General features: G+C 46.1%; 1 protein-coding gene across 2 annotated transcripts in view; it reads right to left on the bottom strand.

Annotated features, from left to right (window-relative positions):
- Nucleotides 1-17,211, bottom strand: part of MYOF (myoferlin) — a 138,685-nt gene extending 121,474 nt beyond the window's left edge. For both annotated transcript variants that reach the window (XM_080912654.1, XM_080912655.1), the window contains exon 1: nt 17,084-17,211. In XM_080912654.1, the coding sequence (XP_080768780.1) occupies nt 17,084-17,171 (88 nt within the window). In that variant the 5' untranslated portion in view covers nt 17,172-17,211. The remainder of the gene's footprint in view (nt 1-17,083) is intronic.
- Between the last annotated feature and the right edge of the window lie 3,769 nt (nt 17,212-20,980).

The following is a 20,980-nucleotide window of genomic DNA, read 5'->3' as shown; positions in this document are numbered from 1 at the left end:
TCAGGGGCTCTCCCTCTTCCTCTCCCCACCCTCTCCCACACAAATAATAAAAATCAATCTTAAAAGAATATGACTCCTTGAAGGTCATGATTATAACTTATTAATACTGCCATTCAGGTGTCCCCACGGAGTGCTTGCTGCTTAGTAGCTTCTCTGTGATTTGAGAGACTAGACTTCTTGAGTATGCATAATTGTGTAGGGCTGCCTTTAATGATCAAAGCAGAGCATTAACATGAAGCCTTCAGTGCTGAGTCTAAGCACTGAGCACAGAGCAGCCCTTAGACTGTTTCTCATTAGGAGAGCAGCCCATTGCTTTGCCCTCCCCAGGGCGTTCCCAGGCCTCAGAGCTTCAAGGAACAGGAAGTACACAGTGAATCGCGGGACAGCCCTGGTGGAATAACTCCTTCATAGCTCCATTCCAGAAGTCAGTGACCACCAGGGACAGCTGGCACACAACAGTGACCATCCTGATTGCCAGTCAACCTGGCAGCCACAAGAAGAAGGTCATTCCACAAGGACCAGGGGCCAGTGCTGTCTGTAGAGGTAAAAAAAGAAAAGTCCCCAGTCCCCAGGAGAATCCTGGCAAGCCACCTAGAACTCTCTGGAGGCATGTCTGACTTTTAAATTCCAATCTCTGGATGCCCCAGTGCTTCAGAGAGATGTTGCCAAACAAGTTCAAAGAGGCGTGCATGGGCCAAACAGCAACCACTCTACAAGAGAAGCTGCTTTGTGGTTCTAAGGCAGCCAATAACACCGACACAGGACCACCCTAGGCCACAGCAGGCTGAGTTCCTGCCCCTCCTTCTGCAGCCCATGCCCCACTGGCCTCCAGTTTGTCTTTCTGAGGGTCAAGCTCCTGTATAAAATGATAGTCCCCAAAGGAACTTGCAAATGAAGTAAGGAAATCTGAAAGAACCACAAAAGTCCCCTGCTTAGAGCCAACCCTGGGAATGGTATCTAGCTTCATTGGCTGCTAGGCTGATTTTATATCCAAGTTTCTACCCTGAGTGGGCACTTTAAATATACCCATGCCTAACCTAACTACTGGGGAACCAGTGTGTCCACTTCTTAGATGTAGAAATGGGTGCCCATTTTACAGATGTAGGAAAGGAAGAAAGTAAAGTTAATTGTATTCCTTCAGGAAAAAAAAAGCTAGGCAGTCTTTTGCCCCAAGTCAGCCTCGTTTCTTAACCTGGGATCTTACATGCCACTATAGGAGGAGCCAAGCAATCAGTGGCTTCTCAAGTCTTCCCAGACAAATGACCTGCTTCCTCCAACTCTATCTAGATGTCTCCACTAGGAAGTCCTAGTACCTAACGTTCAGGAACACTAGCTTTCATGTTTAGGGTTTATAATCTGCCAGGCACTCTGGTCATGGCTGGCTAGAGGTTACCTACTTTTTTTTTTTTTAATTTAAAATTTTAGTTTTTTGAGATAAAGTCTCATGTCCAGGTTGGCCACAAACTTGATTCATAGCCAGAGGTGACCTTGAGATCATCCTGCCTCAACCTCCTACACTGTAGGATTACATGAATGAATGCCTTTAGACAGAAATTAGGCAGGGCCTCCTTCCTGCTGAACAAGTACTCTACACACACACACACACACACACACACACCACACACGCACGCACGCACGCACGCACGCACACACAGCTGACCTAATCTCATTGCACTTATTCAAGGCACAAGAAAGTTAAATAGTTTATCCAAGGTCACACCCTAGTAAGAAACAAAGGTAGAATTTGAATACAGATATTTCAGCTCTTGGAACTCTTTTCTGACCTGGTGTATATCTGGAACAGTTTGCTAGAGAGTGAATCCAGGCTGGTCCTCAGCAAATTCCACTGAGGACATGATTCTTAGAGGCCCTCAGAGCCTCCTTAAAAGTGATGATTCAAAAGCTCACCGGACATGGAGGCAGCAGGGGTCCAATGAAAGAGTAAAACTGAGCCTAAGACCAAGGAGTGTCCCTGAGAATCAGCATTAGTAACCGCTCCCGCCAGCCGGTCCCTACCCAAGACTTTGTATTGGAGGAAGACAGTAACCCCAGCAGAGACTTTTGAAAATGAAAACTAAGTAGAAATTGTGACCATCGGATCCTGTCACTCCCAGGAGGAAAAAAATGACTGACGGGAATTTACCTGGAGCCTCAGACCCTGTGTTCCACAACAGGCTATCTCTCATCCCGTAACTATCTCTTTAGGGAGAATATCATCATTGCCGAGAGTTTAATACATTCTCAGCCCTCCCTCTTACGCTGCAGCTGACTCTGGCCTCTAGCTCCTGAGTAAGCTGGCCGGTTGTTGGCTTCAGATCCGAGGAAGGACCGGGAGTGAGGGATGGAAGCTCACGGTCAGTGGGGCCTAGGAAGGGTCAGAGGGTCGAATTAAAGTGTGAGATCCCATGCTCAAAGAGAGTTGTGCTCTGAGCCGAGGGGACGGTGATGACAGTGACCCCAGAGGCAAGTCCAGGTTGTGTTCCTTCTCTGCCTCTTCCTGCCTGCATAGCTTTGCTCTCCCTCCATCTTACTGAGGTACACATTGGCACCCACAAAACAGATGTAACTATTCCCCAAGCGGCTCCTGGGGCCGTGAACCACAGATGAGATCGCACTCATGAAATTACTTTGGGCACATAAATGTTTGGGGGAGGTGGGCTTCTTCTCCAAGTCCTGCCACGCATAGAGAGCATCGGGAGCCTCAGACAATGCCATAAAGTCAGAAGTGGCCAGACCAAAGGCACCGGTGTCCAGGGTCTAAACCCAGTAGGGCAAGAAACCCAAGGGCTGGATTTCCCAAGGTGGTTCATGCCTTACATTTCAGAAACTCAAGACATGAAGGCAGGGTGATCTCTGTGTGTTAGAGGCCAAGATGGTCTACATAGTAAGTTCTAGGACAGCCAGAGTTGCATAATGAGGCTCTGTTACACAACAACAGCGATAACAAAAAAAATCCAAGTTTAAAAAAAAAAAAAATTCAGACACCTCTGTGCCAGGCCAGACTAAGGAGGAGGAAGCTGAGCTAGGAACGAATAGTTTCCATGGGACTCCCTGAGGCCAGGAAAGCCTAGAGTGTTATAGCTCTTAGAAGAGAAGAGGTTTGGACAGCCTGAATGGTGCAGGCAGCTGAGGTCCTGGGTCTCTTCTCAGTATTGAGAAAATGACAGTGGCAGAGGCAGAGGTGGAGGTGACATGAACCTGGCCAGCCAGGTGGTCCAAAATCCGGAGGTGAATGCTTTGGGAGAGAGAACTCTTCCCCAAGTGTTGCAGCTCAACAAAGACAGACACTCTCAGACGATCCTCGGCCAAATAACTTGTGTGTTTTATTCCAGACGCACAAGGACTGTATAAGCCTTGAGCAGTGGAATGGGACTTAGGTGGCTGAGTTTGAGACATTAATGATGCATTATTTGCATGGTGAAGGACTCGCGGTGCTACGTGGCTATGTGTTCCTGAGCGAGTACGCTTGGGAGCGGCCCCACTCCTGCCAGTGTCAGGTCTCTGAGACTCTCAGGGCCTGAGCTCACTCGGCTTTGCCAGTTCTCGTGCCTGTCTGCTGGCATGGCCCACCTGCCCTACACTGTACTCCTTTGGAGGAGACAAGAGTGCCCAATGGGCCGTGGACTGGACACTATCAGTCATAAGCCGACTTGGCTGAGATAACATTCAGCTCTGCATAGGGAACAGCAGAGGACAGCGTGGTGGTAGAACCCCAACTCTGCCTGGAACCTGCTTAACCTACTCTACTCAAGGCAGCTTCTCCAGCTTCAAAAGATTTCCCTTCTGGGCTCAAGAGAAGGCTCGGTGGGTAAGAGCACATGCCGAGCCAACAGACTTGAAATCTGAACCCCTGTTTAAGAAACAAATTGGATATAGATGCATGTCCCTGTAATCCTAGCAATTGGGGTTGGAACATAGAAAAGGCTTGGTGGCTTCCAGTCTAGCCTAGCCTGAAAACGTCAAGGTTCAGTGAGAATCCTATCTTAAAGGAATTAGGGAGAGAGCAATAGAGAGATGCTCACTGTTCTCCTTTGACCTCCACATGCTCATGCAAGCATACCCACCTGCATATACACATTAAGAAGCTCATCCCTATGCGCATGCGCACACAGCACACACACAGATATATACACACACATATACACCAACACTTTATATATTTTCAGTGATTAAAATTAAGTAATTAAAATAAAATTAATAAATAAAAACGAAGCACTTACACAGCCCGTGACAGCTGTCAGGTTCTCGCCACCAACACGACCTGCAAATGAGGACAACTTTCCAGCTGTAAAACATTTGATTCATCGAACTCTGCTCTCCTTACGGCGTAGGGTTTAGGCTGTCTGTGGGCAGGATCCAAGCCTAACTTGCTCTACTCTCCAAAGAGCTAGAAGATGCTAACCTAACAGCCTTCACAGAGTTACTGAAGAATCATGTTTGTAAGGCCCAGGCAGAAGCCCTCAAAAGGAGGCAGAGAAGGGAGGCCCAGGCGGTGAGGAAGGATGAGCAGAAACCTAACTTTCTACATTGTGAATGAAAAGAAAGCTAGAAGAACTGTTTTCCTGATTTCTATGCAGTACTGCTGGGATGAAAAAGGATGGTGTAGGTAAACAAAACAAAACAAAACACAACACAAAACCAGAAATCTGTGGTAAGATGGAACGGGGCCTCACCCTGCCAGTTAAATATAAGATTAGAAAACATTCTTTGTGTATAATAGGTTGGGTCTTTATTTCCTGCTAATAAAATAGCCTGATCTAGATTATCAGTGAAACTGATTCTCTGCTAAGATAGTTCACCTCTGTGCCTCTGAGTCACACAGCCTGCCATAAATGCTTGCATTACTTTGTCACAGAGCTTGGCTAGGTTTTGTCCCCTTCTCCCTTCTCAAAAACATCCTTTTGTTCTTGGTAAACTTTTGCCTGCTCTCTGATTAGATCCAAATGATGGTAGCACACTGAACATCGGCTTGGTGGCATGGTCCAGCAGCGGTGTGCAGTCTTCCTCTGAGCTCCGTCAGAGAGAGCCCAGAGACAATCAGGAATGCAAGCAAACCCTGCCCTGCCTCTGCCCAAGCCCTCTGCAGGGAACATGAAGGTGAAAGAGATCCCTGAGAGAATATCGAGGATTCAGCAGTGGAGATGTGCGTGGCGTGGGCACTGAGTAAGGGGCGGGAGAGTGACCTGAGCTGATCCCTCAGGTTGCATCTAGTCCAAACATCCTGAAGATTCAGCAGTAGTCAACACTCAGCGCCCTCCGATGCTCCCATTGCCGTGGTGTGGATGCTCACATCTGGGAGGTGTGGGGCAGGGACTATTACATCTTCCTTCCGTTTGCTGCAAGTGTCAGCAAACCATAAACAGAAGACCTGAACTCTCAGCCATTGGAGCCATCTGCGGCAGTCTCCGCTGCCATCCTATAGGCCATCAGTGACCATGTGCAGTTATATACCTTTAAATTAGTTGCAACTAATAGCAAAATTTTGATCCCTTGGTCATAGTGGCCGCACTTTGGGGATTGGCAACCACATGTGGCTGGTGGCTTCCTCTCACGTAGGGCAGATCTTGATTTTTCCACACCACAGGAAGCTCCATTGGACAGTGAGTCTCTAGATAACCCATGATTGCTGGATGACATTTTTTAAAAGGATTTATTTATTTATTTCAGGGCTTTGTCTGCATTCATGTCTGAATGTCAGAAGAGGGCACCGGATCCCATAACAGATGGTTGTGAGCCACCATGTGGGTGCTCGGAACTGAACTCAGAACCTCTGGAAGAACAGCCAGTGCTCTTAACCACTGAACCATCTCTCCAGCCCTGTAAATGACATTTTTTACATTAGTATTCTAATTTCAGCAAGCTGATGGCCTATTTTTCATTAGTCAGTTTCTTTATTTACTTTATATCCTGATTGAGGGTTCTCCTCTTTCCTCTCCTCCCAATTCCTCCCTCTCTTTCTTTTCAGAGAAAGGGAGGCCTCCCATGGATATCAAGCTGCCTTGGCATATCAAGTTGCAGTCAGACTAGATGCATCTTCTTCTCCTACTGAGGCTAGACAAAGCAGCCCAGTTAGGGGAAAGGGATCCAAAGACAGGCAACAGAGTCAGATCCAGCCCCTGCTCCTGCTGTTAGGAGCCCACATGAAGACCAAGCTACACGTCTGTTATACAAGTATAGGGGGGCCTAGGTCTGTCCCATGAGTGCTCTCTGGTAAGTGGTTCAGTCTCAGTGAACCCCTAGCTGACTGGGTTATTTTAACTCAATGTGAAAACTCTCTAGACTCAGGGTAGCCTTCTAAAGGAGAGCTTGCAGCTCCTGCCTTTTGTCATCAAATTACCTGTCTCTTTAGTCCCCAACTTAGCTCACTGGCTTTTCACTTGGCAATAAGTGAAGAAAGCCAGACTTCAAGAGGTGGGGTGGAGATAAACATTCTTTTAAGTCCAGACACCTTAGACACATCTTGATTTATTGTTATAAAAAGAGCTTAGACAGGAGCTTGATATAGCTGTCTCCTGAGAGGCTCAGCTAGAGCTTGACCGATACAGATGAGGATGCTTGCAGTCATCAGGCTGAGCTCAGGAACCCCAAGAGCGGAGTTAGAGAAAGGAGTGAAGGAGCTGAAGGGGTTTGCAACCCCATAGGAAGAACAACAATATCACCCAACCAGACCCCCCAGAGCTCCCAGCGACTAAACCACCAACCAAAGAGCACACATGGAGGGACCCATAGCTCCAGCTGCATATGTAGCAGAGGATGGCCTAGTCTGGCATCAATAGGAGGAGAGGCCCTTGGCCCTTGTGAAGGCTTGATGCCCCAGTGTAGGGGAATGCTAGGGAGGTGAGGCAGGAGTGAGTGGGTGAGTAGGGGAGCACTCTCATAGAAACAGGATGAGGGGGATGAAATAGGGGGATTGCAGAGGAGAAACCGGAAAGGGGAATAACATTTGAAATGCAAATAAATAAAAATATCCAATAAAAATGAGAAAAGAGAAAGATATCAGGAACAAGAAAAAAGAATTTAAAAAATCTTAGGACAGCTGGGGAAACTGAGACTCGGAGAGGTTAATTCAGAAGGTTAATGATCTAGAACCAGGCATGATGGTGGCCACCTTCAATCTCAGCACTCAGGACAAGCAGTCACTGCGAGTTCAAGGCCAGCCTGGTCTACGGTATGGTGAGTTCCAAGCCAGGAAAGCCTGTCTCAAAACAAAACAAATAAAGACTCTAGATCCAGGTCAGGAAGGAGCCTTTCAGTTTTCTTTGAGAAACTGCTTTGTGGGTCCCAGAGAGTCTGTAAAACCTCTGAAGTCCTAAAATCAGGTTTGTAGTTGTGAAGCAGAGACCTTGTCCCATTCAGTCACTCCCTGGTCCAGATAAATGAAAAAACACAGAATCATTAATTCAAAAACTATTTATTGCTCATTCTCTGTCTACCAGGATACCCAGTTAGTGTCTAGAGAAAGAGACCCAGGCCCTATGTTCACAAAATGTCCAGTCAAGTGTAGAGGGCAGACAAAAAGCCAGCAATCCAGGAACCGTGGTATGCACATGTCAGTAGATGCAGCCAGGGAGAACATATCGTGAGGAAAGACATTTTAAGACTGAATTTAAGGACAATCTGATGCAGGGTGAGCTTTGGATTCAGCACTAGCTGAAGAGCACAGACCAAAAAGATCTACCATTGCAGGAAACCAAGGCTGTTTCCCCGGAGCCTTCTGAGCCTAAGCTCCCAGCACAATTCTGGCCGCACCACCTCAGGAGACAATTACACTGCAGCCTTGTCATGGGACCAATGAGGCAAATGAGCTGAAAGTTCACTCACGTGGGGGGTGCTATGAACCTACGAGGTCCAGTCGTTAAGACAGCTATTATCAAAGGGCATGTCAAGGATGCTGAGAAAGTGGACCTTCCGTGTGCTGCTGGCAGAGTGGCTGCTGTGGACACGGTGAAGTAGAAACACAATGGTGGCAGGATCCAGGAATTCCAGCTCTGAGCTCAGACCCAAAGAGGTGCACCTAGACCCGTGTTTCATCCCACTGTTTACGGCTCCAGTATTTACTATAGCCTAAAGGGAAGAGCTGTGACTATTTCATAACAGAACTATGTACTTTAAAGTGTTGAGATGACAAATGTTATGCCTTTAACCACAATGAAAAACAAAGAACTTACCCTCGTGCCCAAGATGCCCTGGCCCACTCTCACCAACAAACCAGACATAGGCTCTGCTTGATTCTGGGACAGTCAGAGCTAAAAGGCATCCCACTTATTCTAAGCCTGGGTTGACCCCTGAGAAATGTCCTCCAGGATTCTGTGCATCCCCCAGAGATGGGAGGAGGGGCGCTCACAGAGAGGGAGGGTAGGAACACTTGGAAGTACTTTAGATGTTTCACCTCCATTGCTTCTTACAACAGCTTGGGAGGTGCACATTACTCCTGACATTTTATAGATGAAGAAATGGAGACTAGATATATAGTTGCCCAGTGGTTTTTTTTCACCTCCTAGTTATAAAACTAGGGGCAAAATTTCACCTCCTTAGTCCAAAGACCATCCTTTTATACATACTGTGTTGGTCATAGAAAGAAGGGACACTTTATATAGGGGTTGGGTCAAGTGGTTGACTGAAAACAGGTCTAAATTCACCGAGCTGAAAGGGGATGAGCCAAGTGGTTCAAGCTCTAGGTTTTCAGGTCTCACTCTGCAGTAGATATAGCTGTTTTGTGGGCCCTGGGTTGCTGTACTTTTGGGCCACAGCCAATGGGATGAATCAACTTCACACAACTAAACAACTGGGGTCACTCTCTTGAGGTCTCACTTGGAGACTAAAGGGAGGGAGGAAAGGAGGGAAGGAGGGAGGAAGTGAGGGAGGGAAGAAGGAAGGGAATGATGGAGGGACAGCAGAGGGAAAGAGAGCACACTGGTGCAAATGACTCTAGCCTGACATAAGTCTGGTTCCTATGAAGCCCATAATCTATATTCTATATTTCCCTGTAGCTTTAGAAACCTCTACGGTTTCCTTGCACACGTTTGAATGGGCTTCTTTCTGCTCCTTGCAGAATGACTCTTGGCTGTGGGTGGCACCTTACCCTTCCAGCAATGAGAGGAGGGAATGAGACCCACATCTCAGCTTGACGGAGGCAATCCTCCCTATTTGACCTTTGGGAAGCCGGCTACGTTTGTTTACAAATATCACTTTCACATAAGCTGCTGTCTCTGATCGCCTCCCTCATGATGGTGTCTTTTAGAGCCACCCCACCCAGCCTGTGCTCACCCACAGGGTAAACACTATGAGGGGTCACAGGGAAGTCTGGAGTTCCGTTTCACAGCTAAGTAGAAGGATGGTCCCATTAGCCTGCTAGGGGGACCATCCTAAATTGGTTCAGTCAGACTTCTTGCTAAGTATCTTTCATTAGCTCCTCCCTTCTAAAGGTGGCCCTGAAGGAGCTGCCTCTGTTTAGGGGAGCAAGTGACTCAATCAATAAACCTAAGTAATCCCCCAGTCTACTGCAGATGCCATTCACGGAGAGGCTCCCCAGTAGTTACAGGTGAATCACAATCCCATAACCAGACTAACTCTTGTTAATCTCATCCACAGTTTCACTGTCCTTTGTGAAGTCTGGAATACCTTCTTTCTCCATCCTTCCTTCTTTCCTCCCTCTAACCCTCCCTTCCTTTTTTTCTTCCACAGGATCTCACTGTGCAGCTCAGATGGGCCTTAAATTTGTGATCCTCCTGTCTCAGCCTCCCAGGTGTTAAGATGGCCCAAATGTAAACCATGTCCAGCTACATCCTCCTAATCACATCTTCACATATCCTTTAAAACCAAATTAAAGATCAACACCCTCCTCTCAAAGCTTCCTACCCTTCTACTTACTCTTTTTTGCTTGCTTGCTTGCTTGGTTCAATTTTTGAGACAAGGTCTTCCTATAATATGGAACTAGCCATGTGGACCAGGCTGGCCTCGAACTTGTGGGGATACTCTTGCATCTGTTTCTCGGGTCTGGGATTACAAATCTGGCCTCTTTTTACTCATAAATTACAACATCCCCCATGCTTCTGACCGCATACTAGCTTGTGTCTTATGTGTCTCATAGTATCTGAGGCCTAGACCGTGAAGGAACACGGATAACTGATTCGCTTGCCATCTGTGCTTGGCTTGTTTTCTAATACAGCTAAGGAGCATCTGCCTTGGGATGGCACCATTCACGGTGGACCAAGCTCTCCCATATCAAAAAATCATTAATCAAGAAAATGCCCCACAGCCTTGCCTGCAGATCAGTCTCCTGCGGGGGGGGGGGGGGGGGGGGGACACTCCTTCACTGAGGTTTCTTCTTCCCAGGTGACTCTAGTTTGTGTCAAGTTGAAAGAAACTAACACTGAGTATTACTTAAAACACCGAAAATGAAGGTTTTATTCGTTCACGAGCAATTAGGAAACAAGACGAGGCAATTAGAATTCCTCAGGCGTGGCTGGCTCGAAAGCCAGGGGCCTTTGTTCTGCAATGGCCAATTGGAAGTCTGCTGATAAAGGCTTAAGTTGACGAATGTCCCACAGCTGTTTCTGAGTGAGAACTGTGCTCAAAGTACACCCCTGTTCAACAGAACAGCTGTTCAACAGAAGCTTGCCTGAGTAAGGGCACTTGTCCTGCCAGTGTGCTGGTAGTGGCTGTCCTATAGACTAGTGCATGTTTCACATATAAGTCTTCAGCACAAAGGGCAGAAGCTTCTCGTAGTTCTTTTCAGGTATAAGAATGCGCACACACTGATTTGTTTGGATAGCAGGCGCTACAAACTGGTTCCGCTCAGTTCAGTATCGGGAACGTGTGAAGCAGTAGTTCCTTTACCTGGATCCACCCATGGGGCACTTGAAAGAATTTTAAATGTAATAATTCTCCCTGCAGAATAGAAGATGAGCCAATCACAGCGGCCCCCTTCAGGATTAGCAAGCAGAGGCTTCATTACTTCAAGATGTCGCTTACCTCCTACCACTGCTTTCTATGCCCAACACTGAAAAAGCATACTCAGCGTCCATCGATGTATCAGGTGTTGGAGAAGGCAGAGACATGCCACTTGGACAGCTCTTAGGGACAGAGAGAAACCAGAAAAGTGCCAATGCGGCTGAGAGCATAAGGGTAAGTTATGTTGTGGAGGAGGGAAGGAAAAACAGGACACGCTAATTAATTTCCAAAAGCAACTGTGGTTTTGTAAATGACCAAGAGCCAAGGAATGTGCCTTTGGGAAATGTACAGTCCCCATACAGGGTGGGGCTACCAAGCCCTTTTCTCCCGGAAGTGAGGAGAATGACTCAGTAGATTAAACAGTTTTGCTTTCTGGAATATTTGCCAATACAGTACCATGGTTCTATTGAAGTACCCAAGTTTCATGACCTGTGAAGAATTGCCTAGACTCCACAACATGCCATTGGTAAGGTAGATCAAGGTTCTATGTGGGCAGCTCACCCTCAGAGACCACAATGAATGAACCCCGTGAGAGACTTGACCGTTCTTAGTGGAACCTCACAGCTTCTTCTTCTTCTTCTTTTTTTTTTCCTAGCATATAAGTGCTAGGAATTTATTTAAAGGTAATTAATGGACAATTATTTTTTCCCTACAAGTTTTTTAACTTTATTTTAAAAAACAAAGATAAATGTACAAATTTTCAGCATTTTTGCATAAAAGTATATGAATACATTTTAAGGTTGTAATTAAGTATTTGTGGGTATATGTATATATATATATATATATACACATATATATACACATATGTATATATATGTAACAACAATATAGGAAAAGAGGCTATTAATTTGAGGGGATAGGAGAGATACATGCAGGGGCTGTAGGGAGGAAAGGGGGATATCTCACAGCTTCTTAAAGCTTATCCAAACGATTCTTTTGAAATTTATCTCTGGACAGTGGAGAATTGGCTCAGTGGGCAAAGTGCTTGCTGAGCAAGGGCAAGGACCTGAGTTCAAATCTCCAAAGCCTACAGAAAGCTGAACACAGTGTGACCCTAAATTCCAACTCTCTTATAGAAGAAGAAACAAGAGAATCCCCAAACACTTGTGGGCCACTTACAAACAAGAGACCCACCTTGAACAAGGTGGACAATGTGAAGTTCCATTCAAGGCTGACCTCGGACTCCATATATGCACCACTGGCATGGACATTGTACACACAAACAAACATGACACACAGCAGATACATACACACAAAAAGAAAAAGGAAGGAAGGAGGAAAGGAAGGGTGGAAGAAAGGGAGGAAGGAAGGAAGGAAAGAAAAAAAGAAAGAGGAAAAGAAATAACTCAAGATTTTGAATGCTTCTCATACAAGGAAATACAAAATCTTGAGGTGGTAATTATGCCAAATTGCCTTAATCTGCTCATCTCTCTCTCTCTCTCTCTCTCTCTCTCTCTCTCTCTCTCTCTCTCTCTCTCTCTCTCACACACACACACACACACACACACACATACACACACACTTACTGTGTTCCCTAAGATGGTTTTGAATTCAACTCAAACTTGCAATCTTCCTAACTCTACTTCCAGAGCCCTGGGAGGGCAGACATGTTAGGGTTATGGTTAGGGCTAGAGCTAGGGGCTAGGGCTAGGGTTAGGGCACAGCTGCACTGTACCTCATAAACATACACCATTACTGTAACACTTACACATAAATTATACTTACCAACAAAAATGGAAAATTGCAGCCAAAAATCACACACACACACACACACACACACACACACACACACACACACTATAATAATACCCCCCAATGAGAATAAAATCAAGTACCTCATTTCAGATAGTAATTACTTGTAATTTGTTTGATTTTTGGTTCATTATTGTTTGTACTTATTTATGCTATATTATGAACCTTTTCGACTGTTGTTTCTAATGGTGAAGGTGTTGGAGGCTCACAGACTTCCCATCTGGTTGATTTGGGTATGTAATGTTTTCCATTTACAAAGTGTCTTAAATACAATTTCAATTGGTGATTTCAAATAATAAAGTGGTTCTTGCTAAGAAACAGGCGAGTGGAGCCCAGAGAGTAAAGACCTTTTACCACTAAGCCTGGGATCCACTTGAGAGGAGAGAAATGCTTCCCACGAGTTGTCCTGCCCCCCTGTCCCCACAAACACACATGCCAACCAAACACAGAAATAAAACAAAGAAACAAAACAGATTTCAAAGTTGAACGCGCTAATTGGAAGAGGCACCCAAAATGTTTAAGCTTACACACTAAATAAAACACGGTCAAGAGAAACGAGAATGATGCAGAAAACAACCTGCTAATCCATCAGTTGCCCGGTGGATGTCTGGACAGTAGCAGCAGACATCCCACAAAGAAGAGATCTGCAAAAATACAGGAAGCTTGGGTGCAAAATGAACTACCACAGGGACAGGATAGGAAACCTGTTGCCATGTTTCCCTGGAGAGGACAGTCCTTTGAATAAAACGCCGGCATACGGTAAAGGCATGTCAGAGTGGGAACGTGCAAGAAAGGTTTCTCTCCACTAACCTTTTCAAGAGACCACTTTCACACAGAAACAAGGGATGAATCAGAGAGGAAAAGGAAAGTATATGGTCATATCCAGCTGGCAAGAAGGCTATAGGCCAACAAACAAACCAAAAAAGTCCCCACAGCGCCCGCCCTTCAGAAACTGACGATGCTCAGAACTGGAGCAACTTGTATGTCTACAGCACAAGGCTAGAAGGGATTTAAACCTAACTGTCCAGGCGAACACACCAAGTGTCACGGCAAGTCCTGGCACTCGGGTGTGGAGAACCGAACGACGAGGAGGCTCAGAGGTTCAAGTTCATCCTCAGACAGCTATGGATTTGACAGTCACCCTGGGCTGCATGAGCCCCTGCCTCAGATAAAACTGGTCAGGCCAAAGGTTCCCAGGAAGAGTGTTTGTGTCTCTCTGCGTTAATGTGTGTATGTATGTGTGTGAGTGTGTTGGGGGGGATGTGTGGTTAGGGGACAAGTTTCAGGAGCACGCGCTCCCTCCCCATGTGGGTTCCAGGGACGGAACTCAGGCCGGCAGGCTTGGTAGCAAGCAGGTTTAACCACAGTTAAAATCTCTAAATGGTTATGTCTGGGGATTGAGAGGTCTCAGAGGCCCGTACACTCCAATTCCTGCTGCCCAGTTGCACGCTTTGCCTGTCTACAAGGACCTTGAGGCAGATGGCTACCTGTAGCTCTCAGGCAGGCTGGCTTGAAATTTAGAACTGGTTCATGGAACCCCAGAAAAAGAAAAAGACAGAAGCTCTGCTGCCTTCATAATCCACTCCCGCACACCTACATTTCAGCAGAAGAAGCACAGCCAGCCTTTCTGGTTCACATGAGGCGGGAGCAACAACCCCACAGCCAGCCAAAGACTGAGGTCAGCTCCAAGCCCATTGGCGACGACGAGTGTGTTTGCTCCCTGAGGCAGTGTAGTTGCAGGCTAGCAGGGCCTCTGCTGGGAGTCAGAGAACCCCCCACCCCCGTGGAAGATGTGGTCTCCAGCCTACAGGGAATAGGAAATGGAACCTTTAGGAGCTGGGGACTTGTAGAAGGAGTTAGATGATTGGGATGCGCCTTTGTCCCTTACCTCATCTTTGCCTCTTTTCCTGATCATGATGATGGCTCTGCCACACACTCCTACAGAAGGTGCCGCCCACCCTTCCTCCCCTCAGGGCCGAAAAGCAATAGATCTGCTGCTTGCTCACTTATGGACCGAACCTCCAAAGCAATGAGCCAAAAGCTATGTTCTGTTCTGGGTGATTATTTCTGTCCCTGTCACAGAGGTGGAAAGCTGATGGGCAGACAGCCTCACAGTATCCATGTGAGCATCGTTGTCCCCATGCCCCCCCTTCAATCGGCCATGCTTCCCCTCATCACAGGAGGGGGGCCAATCTTCTTCCCACTCTTGCTCATGTATGAACATTGATAGCACAATATATGATCCCTAGTTCTATCAGCACTCAATCCAGTTAATTTCACATAGTGGTCAAAATCGGGCACTGGAAGGATTTGCACCAGGGTTTTCAGACTGCTGGGGGGCGGAAGAAAGGCAGGAAAGGAGATTACATCCATGACTGCCTGCCTCATCTCTGCTAAGACAATGGCTTTCAGACCTCATGGAGATCGAGGCCTGGTACTAGAAAGTTGAAGCATCTTCAAGGGAGAAAGACAGTATCCTGCTACTTGCAGTGGCTAAGGAAGCTGAGACCTGAATGGTTAGAGCTGGGACATGCCAGGTTATCAGTTATTTAGGTAATGCTGGCTAGTATTCAGATGTGCAGGACAGAGATGGGTCAGTGGTAGAGTGTGCCCTAGGTTTGATTCCCAGGGCCTAAAAAGGTGGAGACCCCACCCAAAAATAAAAAAGTGCTTTCCTAGAGTTCGAATGTTCCCACAGTGAGTTCAATGATCTTTCTTGTGTCAGATGAATGAATGAATGAATGAATGGCTGTACCACTCAGTCTGAACAACCAAAGGGAACCAGAACTGTGGTTCTTTGGCTAGACCACATTTGCCAATTTACCTGAAGTTTCCCCCTTCCGATGGAGTGTTTTCATTCATCAACATATTGTTAGTCACTTAAAATGTTCAATTATCACATATTCTTCCTGGGTAATACATTACATTTTCAACACTGTTAATTCCAGAGTACTTCATAATCTGTACAATTTGCTCTAAATGCGACTTCTCAGTCCTGGGACCTTTTTCTATGCCAATGATAAAAGGTGCAAATGCTTCATGCCATGTCAGTATTGTGAAGCTGCTTTAAGTTAGATTTTTTTAATTACCATGTGCAAATAAATTTAATATGACTTCTCATAATCTAGAGTCGACTGTAAACCACACTGTACAGTAAAAATTCGAATTTTGTTTTCTAGGTCTCCTTTTTTTTCATCTTCCCACCCTCTTTCCTTCCTTCCTTCCTTCCTTCCCTCCCTCCCTCCCTCCCTCTCTCCTTCCCTTCCTCCCTTCTTCCTTTTTCTCTTTCTAACTGAGCAACCCTTTAGCAGCTTTGAGTTTTGTGTCTTTCCTTTTCTTGCCCATACTCAAAAGAAAAGATTTGAGAACAGAAATAGAGATTTCTCAGAACCGAACACAAGAGTCGCGAGAAAGAGGTGAACTACACAGTACTTGCGAGGGAGAAGTAGTCAAATTTCCTGGGGTTGGCAGGAAATGTGCCAAGGTGTGGTAAGGAAATGCCTCACTGTCAAAAGCTCCAGCTCAGCAGGGTGCCCCCACCAAGTGAGCCGGCAATCTTGCCACTACCGTGGCCAAAGAAAAAGAGATGAAACCCCCATGTCCATATTTATCCCAGCCCTCCAACCCAAACCGCTGCCGCCTGCCCCAATAGGGTGGAGGGGGCTTCCTATGTTAACAGCCGCCCGTTTCCCTCCACTGTTCCTTCCCACCGCAATCACAGCCACAGGTATCTGCTTGGAATTCCAAGGGGCCATTTAAAGACCAGCCAGTCTGAACCTTCCCCCTTGTTTTGCAGAGGAACGCAGAGACATAGAGGAATGATGATGTCATTTGCCCAAGGTTATCCAGTCCTGTAGAGCCAGACTCCCAAGCTACAGACGTGCTTCAGAGCTCCTTCGGGACAACCAATCCCAAAGTTACCGAACTTATCCAAACACCCTAACTCCTGGGGATTCAGAACACTAGAGAGAGTACCTTCACACTCTAACAGCAGCATCGAACTGGTTAATAGTGTAATGGTGCCTCCGGCAATTAATGAATTGCTCCCTCCGTTACTCATTTCTCACAGGGAGAGAAAGTTTTAAACCGCACCCACATCTACTTTGAACCGGACAAAGACCTTCATACTTAAAAGAGAGTAGCAAACAGAGGTCCCCGGAGAGTTTACAGAAATGTCAGGCCATTCAGTGAGTCTCCAAGCCCTAGGGACAGTTAAATTCCCTCAGTAGCGATCGGCAGTGACCTGCCCAGGTAAACCAGGGACCGCCAGGGGAGCAGAGGCTTGGCTTTGCCAGTTGCCAAGAGCTGACTTGAACCGGATTCAAACGTCTAGCCTTCCAGTAAAGGGCCTCAGGGAGAGAAGAAAACGTCGCCTTACCCTTAAAAATGACAGAAACGATGGGATCCGGTTTCCCAAATTTCGTTTTAGGGATGTTAATGGCAGATTCCACAATCACTCGAAGCATGGCTCTCGGAGACAGCAAGTTGCAGCCAAGCGGCGGCGAGGACGCGGTGCTGGCGCTGGGCCCTCCGCCCTGGGAGGAGGACGTCTCCCAGCTGGGGGAGGGCTCTCCGGCAGGGGTGGTGGGAGGTGCAGGGGCTGGGGGTGGGTCTCTGGAGGATTACTTGCTGAGAGCCAAGTGTAAACTGATATCCACACTCCCGGAGTCCACGCAGGGCTGCGGGCGCCGCTTAAGAATTCAGGAGAGTGTGGATGTGAAAAGGGACGCCACGACGGAAAGAAGTTCTGTGTAGCCAGTGAAACCGCGGTGGACTTGGGACGAGCTGCAGGCCGTTCAGGAAAACCACAGAGATGGTGTTGCCTTTTAGCAGTAACTCGTGGAGTTTTAAAACTATTTAGTCGGGTTTTAAATTTACTGTTGCCTCCCCCCGCCCCGTGCTGTTGGACACGCCCCCCTCAGCAACACTAAAGATTTCTTTAAAAGCTGCCAAGAGGCGTCCCCTACTGTATATTACAGGAATAGTTGAGTTAATAATATCCAGGGACTGGAAAAGACGGTGTTAGAGTCACTGTTTCCCAACGGAAAGGAGGATCCTGGCTTCTCTGGGCTACAGATAGATAACCATCTTCAGTGGAAATGGAGAAGGGGCTGTCCACCGTCCCTGAATATGCATTGTCTGCTTAAAGAGAATGAAGTAAGGCCATGCAGCCTGATGGTTAGAGCAGACGAAGAATCATTTACCACTTTGAACTACAGGAATCACCTGAGCAAATTTCATAGCCACTCCCTCCTCTGTGCTCTTATTTGTAAAAACGTCTATAAAATGTGCTGTAAGATGCAAGCCCTATGGGGCCTGGCAGGAGGTGTATGAAGAAAATCACACCCATCTTGCTACAGTTTCATGATTTTCAGAGTCTTACTGTTAATAAGCCGGTGATTCAGAGTACTGTGTTTCAGAACGGTCAAGTCAGGCTGGGAAGACACAGAATCTCTTTTTTGCTTCTGACAGACAACCAACTGGAGAGTTCAACTCCATCAGGAAAGTCAGACTAAACCCTATCTCAATAAGTTTCTCAAATCCTTACACAAAGTAAGGAGTTATATACGAATTGTGTTTAGTGTGCACGGAGACTCTAGGTGGAATCCAGAAAGCATCATATTTGATTAATTTGACAGGTTTTCCGCCTTTTACTGTAAAACAAGTCATTTCTTTAAAAATGGATAGATCACAAATGTGACCACTTAACAGCCCTTCATATTATGACAGAGGATGTGACACTTCCCAACTCCCAGGGCGTACAGTACATGTAAGAGACATTTCTGACCACCATGAAAATCACCCTGACATTTCTTTGCTACGTTAGTTCTTTGACAAGTCCATACACGAAAATAATGCATTTGGATTCTTCTCTCCCCAGCCCTTTCTTATCCCCTTTCAAACCCTCACTGGTTCTTCCTCTCTCCTTCCTTACATTTATGACTTTTAGCTTGTGACCCATCTAGCTTACCCAGAGCCCTGAGTGGGACCACTTAAATAGGTCTATCCATTAAAGCCTCCTACAGTCCCCAGCCGGTACAGAACTAAAGGCAATGGCTCCTCCTCTCCTTGAATCTATCGAGGATGAGTCCGGCTTCCTGAGCCCTTCCTCCAACTGGGCTGATGAAGCTTCATTCTCTTGTGGACCTAGTGCGTGCATCTGTAGCTGTTGAGAGTCCCTGAGTAGAATGGTGGTGTCATGCACCGGAGACTGGATTTCAAGGAGCTGCTTCAAGGAATACTCCAGAACACACACCTGGATATGAGGTTATAGGTATGGACAATCTTCAGGGGCACTGCACTGAGTTTCACATGCTAAGTGGCCCTTGGACATGGGGTGGATGAACTACAAGATGTCTTCTACTTACGTTACAACAGTTGTCCACCTCAAGTTAGGAAGAAAACCCTGCATTCTCTGGCAAACAGTGGAGGGTAAAGTGAGAATATCCCACCCAACACACACACACACACACACACACACACACACACACACACAGACAAATGAGCGTGATAGATTAGATGTACCATCAAAGTCCAGAAGATTCTTACAGCATTTTAGAGAACACATCATTTCCAAAGACATCAAGAGCACACTAGTAGAGAGGTAGTCTCATCCCCAGAAGTTCACTTTTCTGTAAGCCAGGGATAAAGATAGAGATTCTGTAACTTAAAGTTTCTATTTGGTGTGATAAAGCATCATGACCAAAAGCAGCGAGTGGAGGGAAGGGTTTATTTTGTCTTAATCATCATACTGGGAGGTCTGGGCAGACACTTGAAGGTGGGAATTGATGAGAGGCCGTGGAGGGGCTCTACTTACTGGCTTGTTCAGCTTGCTTTTTATATCTTCCAGGACCACCAGCTCAGGGGGTCACCTCACAGTGAGCTGGACCCTTCCACATCAATCACCAATCAAGAAAATGTCCCATTTCCTTTGTGTGAAGTTGACCAAAAAAAAAAAAAAAAAAAAAAAAAAAAACCTCACCCAGCTAATTCTGGTACAGAACAGTGGTAATACCAGTGAGGACAATAAAACCCTTAAGAAAAAAACAATCACAGGGGCGGTGCATAGATCTCTGGAGTCAGAGATGAGGAATTATCATAATAAGGATTCAGGTTGTAGTAGCAGCCAGAGAATGCACACAGAGACAGGACAGGATTCCTAGGAAGCAGAACAGAAAAGATGGATGGCAAACGGGCATTCTATTCAGTTTCGCTCAGATACTTCCAGGCAGAAGACATGGAACCCAAAGAAAAATCAGGTCTCTAAGACCAGCTTCTCATTTCCAGAGCAGATATTCATGAGAATGACTTCTCTAGCTTATCCCTCAGTGTCGAGCAGAAGTGTAGGAGAAACACACTCTCTTTCTCCCCAAGTTATATTTTGGTCATGGTGTTTTAGCATGGCAGCATACATCCTAACTAAGACTCTGGATATTTTATTGTAATTGACCTATTTTGGTGAGAAATCATCCTCCCCAAGAACACTCCCTAATAAAAGTCTGGAATGAATTGATGAATGAACGGTGACATATTCAGACTGTGCAGGGCTAAAAATGTATAAGCTATCAGGCCATGCAAAGAGGGGAAGAAAACATATATATTACTAAGAAAAAAAAAAGAGCTGATCTGAAAAGGCTCCCTGCATCATTCCCTTCTGCAAAAGACAAAGCGATGAAAAGACCAGTGATTTCCGGGAGTTAGAAGGGAGAAGGGAAGCAATGAATGGTCAGGACACAGAGGACTTTGAGGACAATGGAACCAGAGGATTCTCTCTGACATTATCATGGCCAGTCCTTGTATCATGCATGAACTCGTACAAAACCATAGGACGTACATCAAGAGCAAGTCCTAATGGGAACTCTGGACTTTGGGTGCTAAAGATTCGTGAATGAATTCATTAAGTATAACAAATACAATTTTGGGTGTGTGGTGGAGAAGGGGTGGAGAGCAGGGTGTATATGATTTTGCTGTGGTTCTAAACCCATTCTAAAAATAAAGCCCACTTAAAAATGGCACATGAATAAGGCAAAGGAATGCCTGCTTCACAGCTAGTAGGTTTTCATATCAATAACATGTTAAATTTCTAAGAATTCATGGTTAGGCATTTAAGTTGTAGAGAAGTCCCAAGTACATGTAATAACCACAAGAAGGCACAGTCCATCATGTGACTCATAATCTATCCATTTTCTTGGCATCTTTCTTATACAATTTCTTAAATTTCTACAAGGGACCACAATGTTCATAGCAGCTCTATTTATAATAGCCAGAAGCTGGA

Source organism: Micromys minutus (genome assembly GCF_963924665.1).
Source record: "Micromys minutus genome assembly, chromosome: 2".
Lineage (NCBI taxonomy): Eukaryota > Metazoa > Chordata > Mammalia > Rodentia > Muridae > Micromys > Micromys minutus.
Note: the sequence above shows the minus strand (reverse complement) of the source record. Positions and strands in the feature narration are given on the sequence as shown.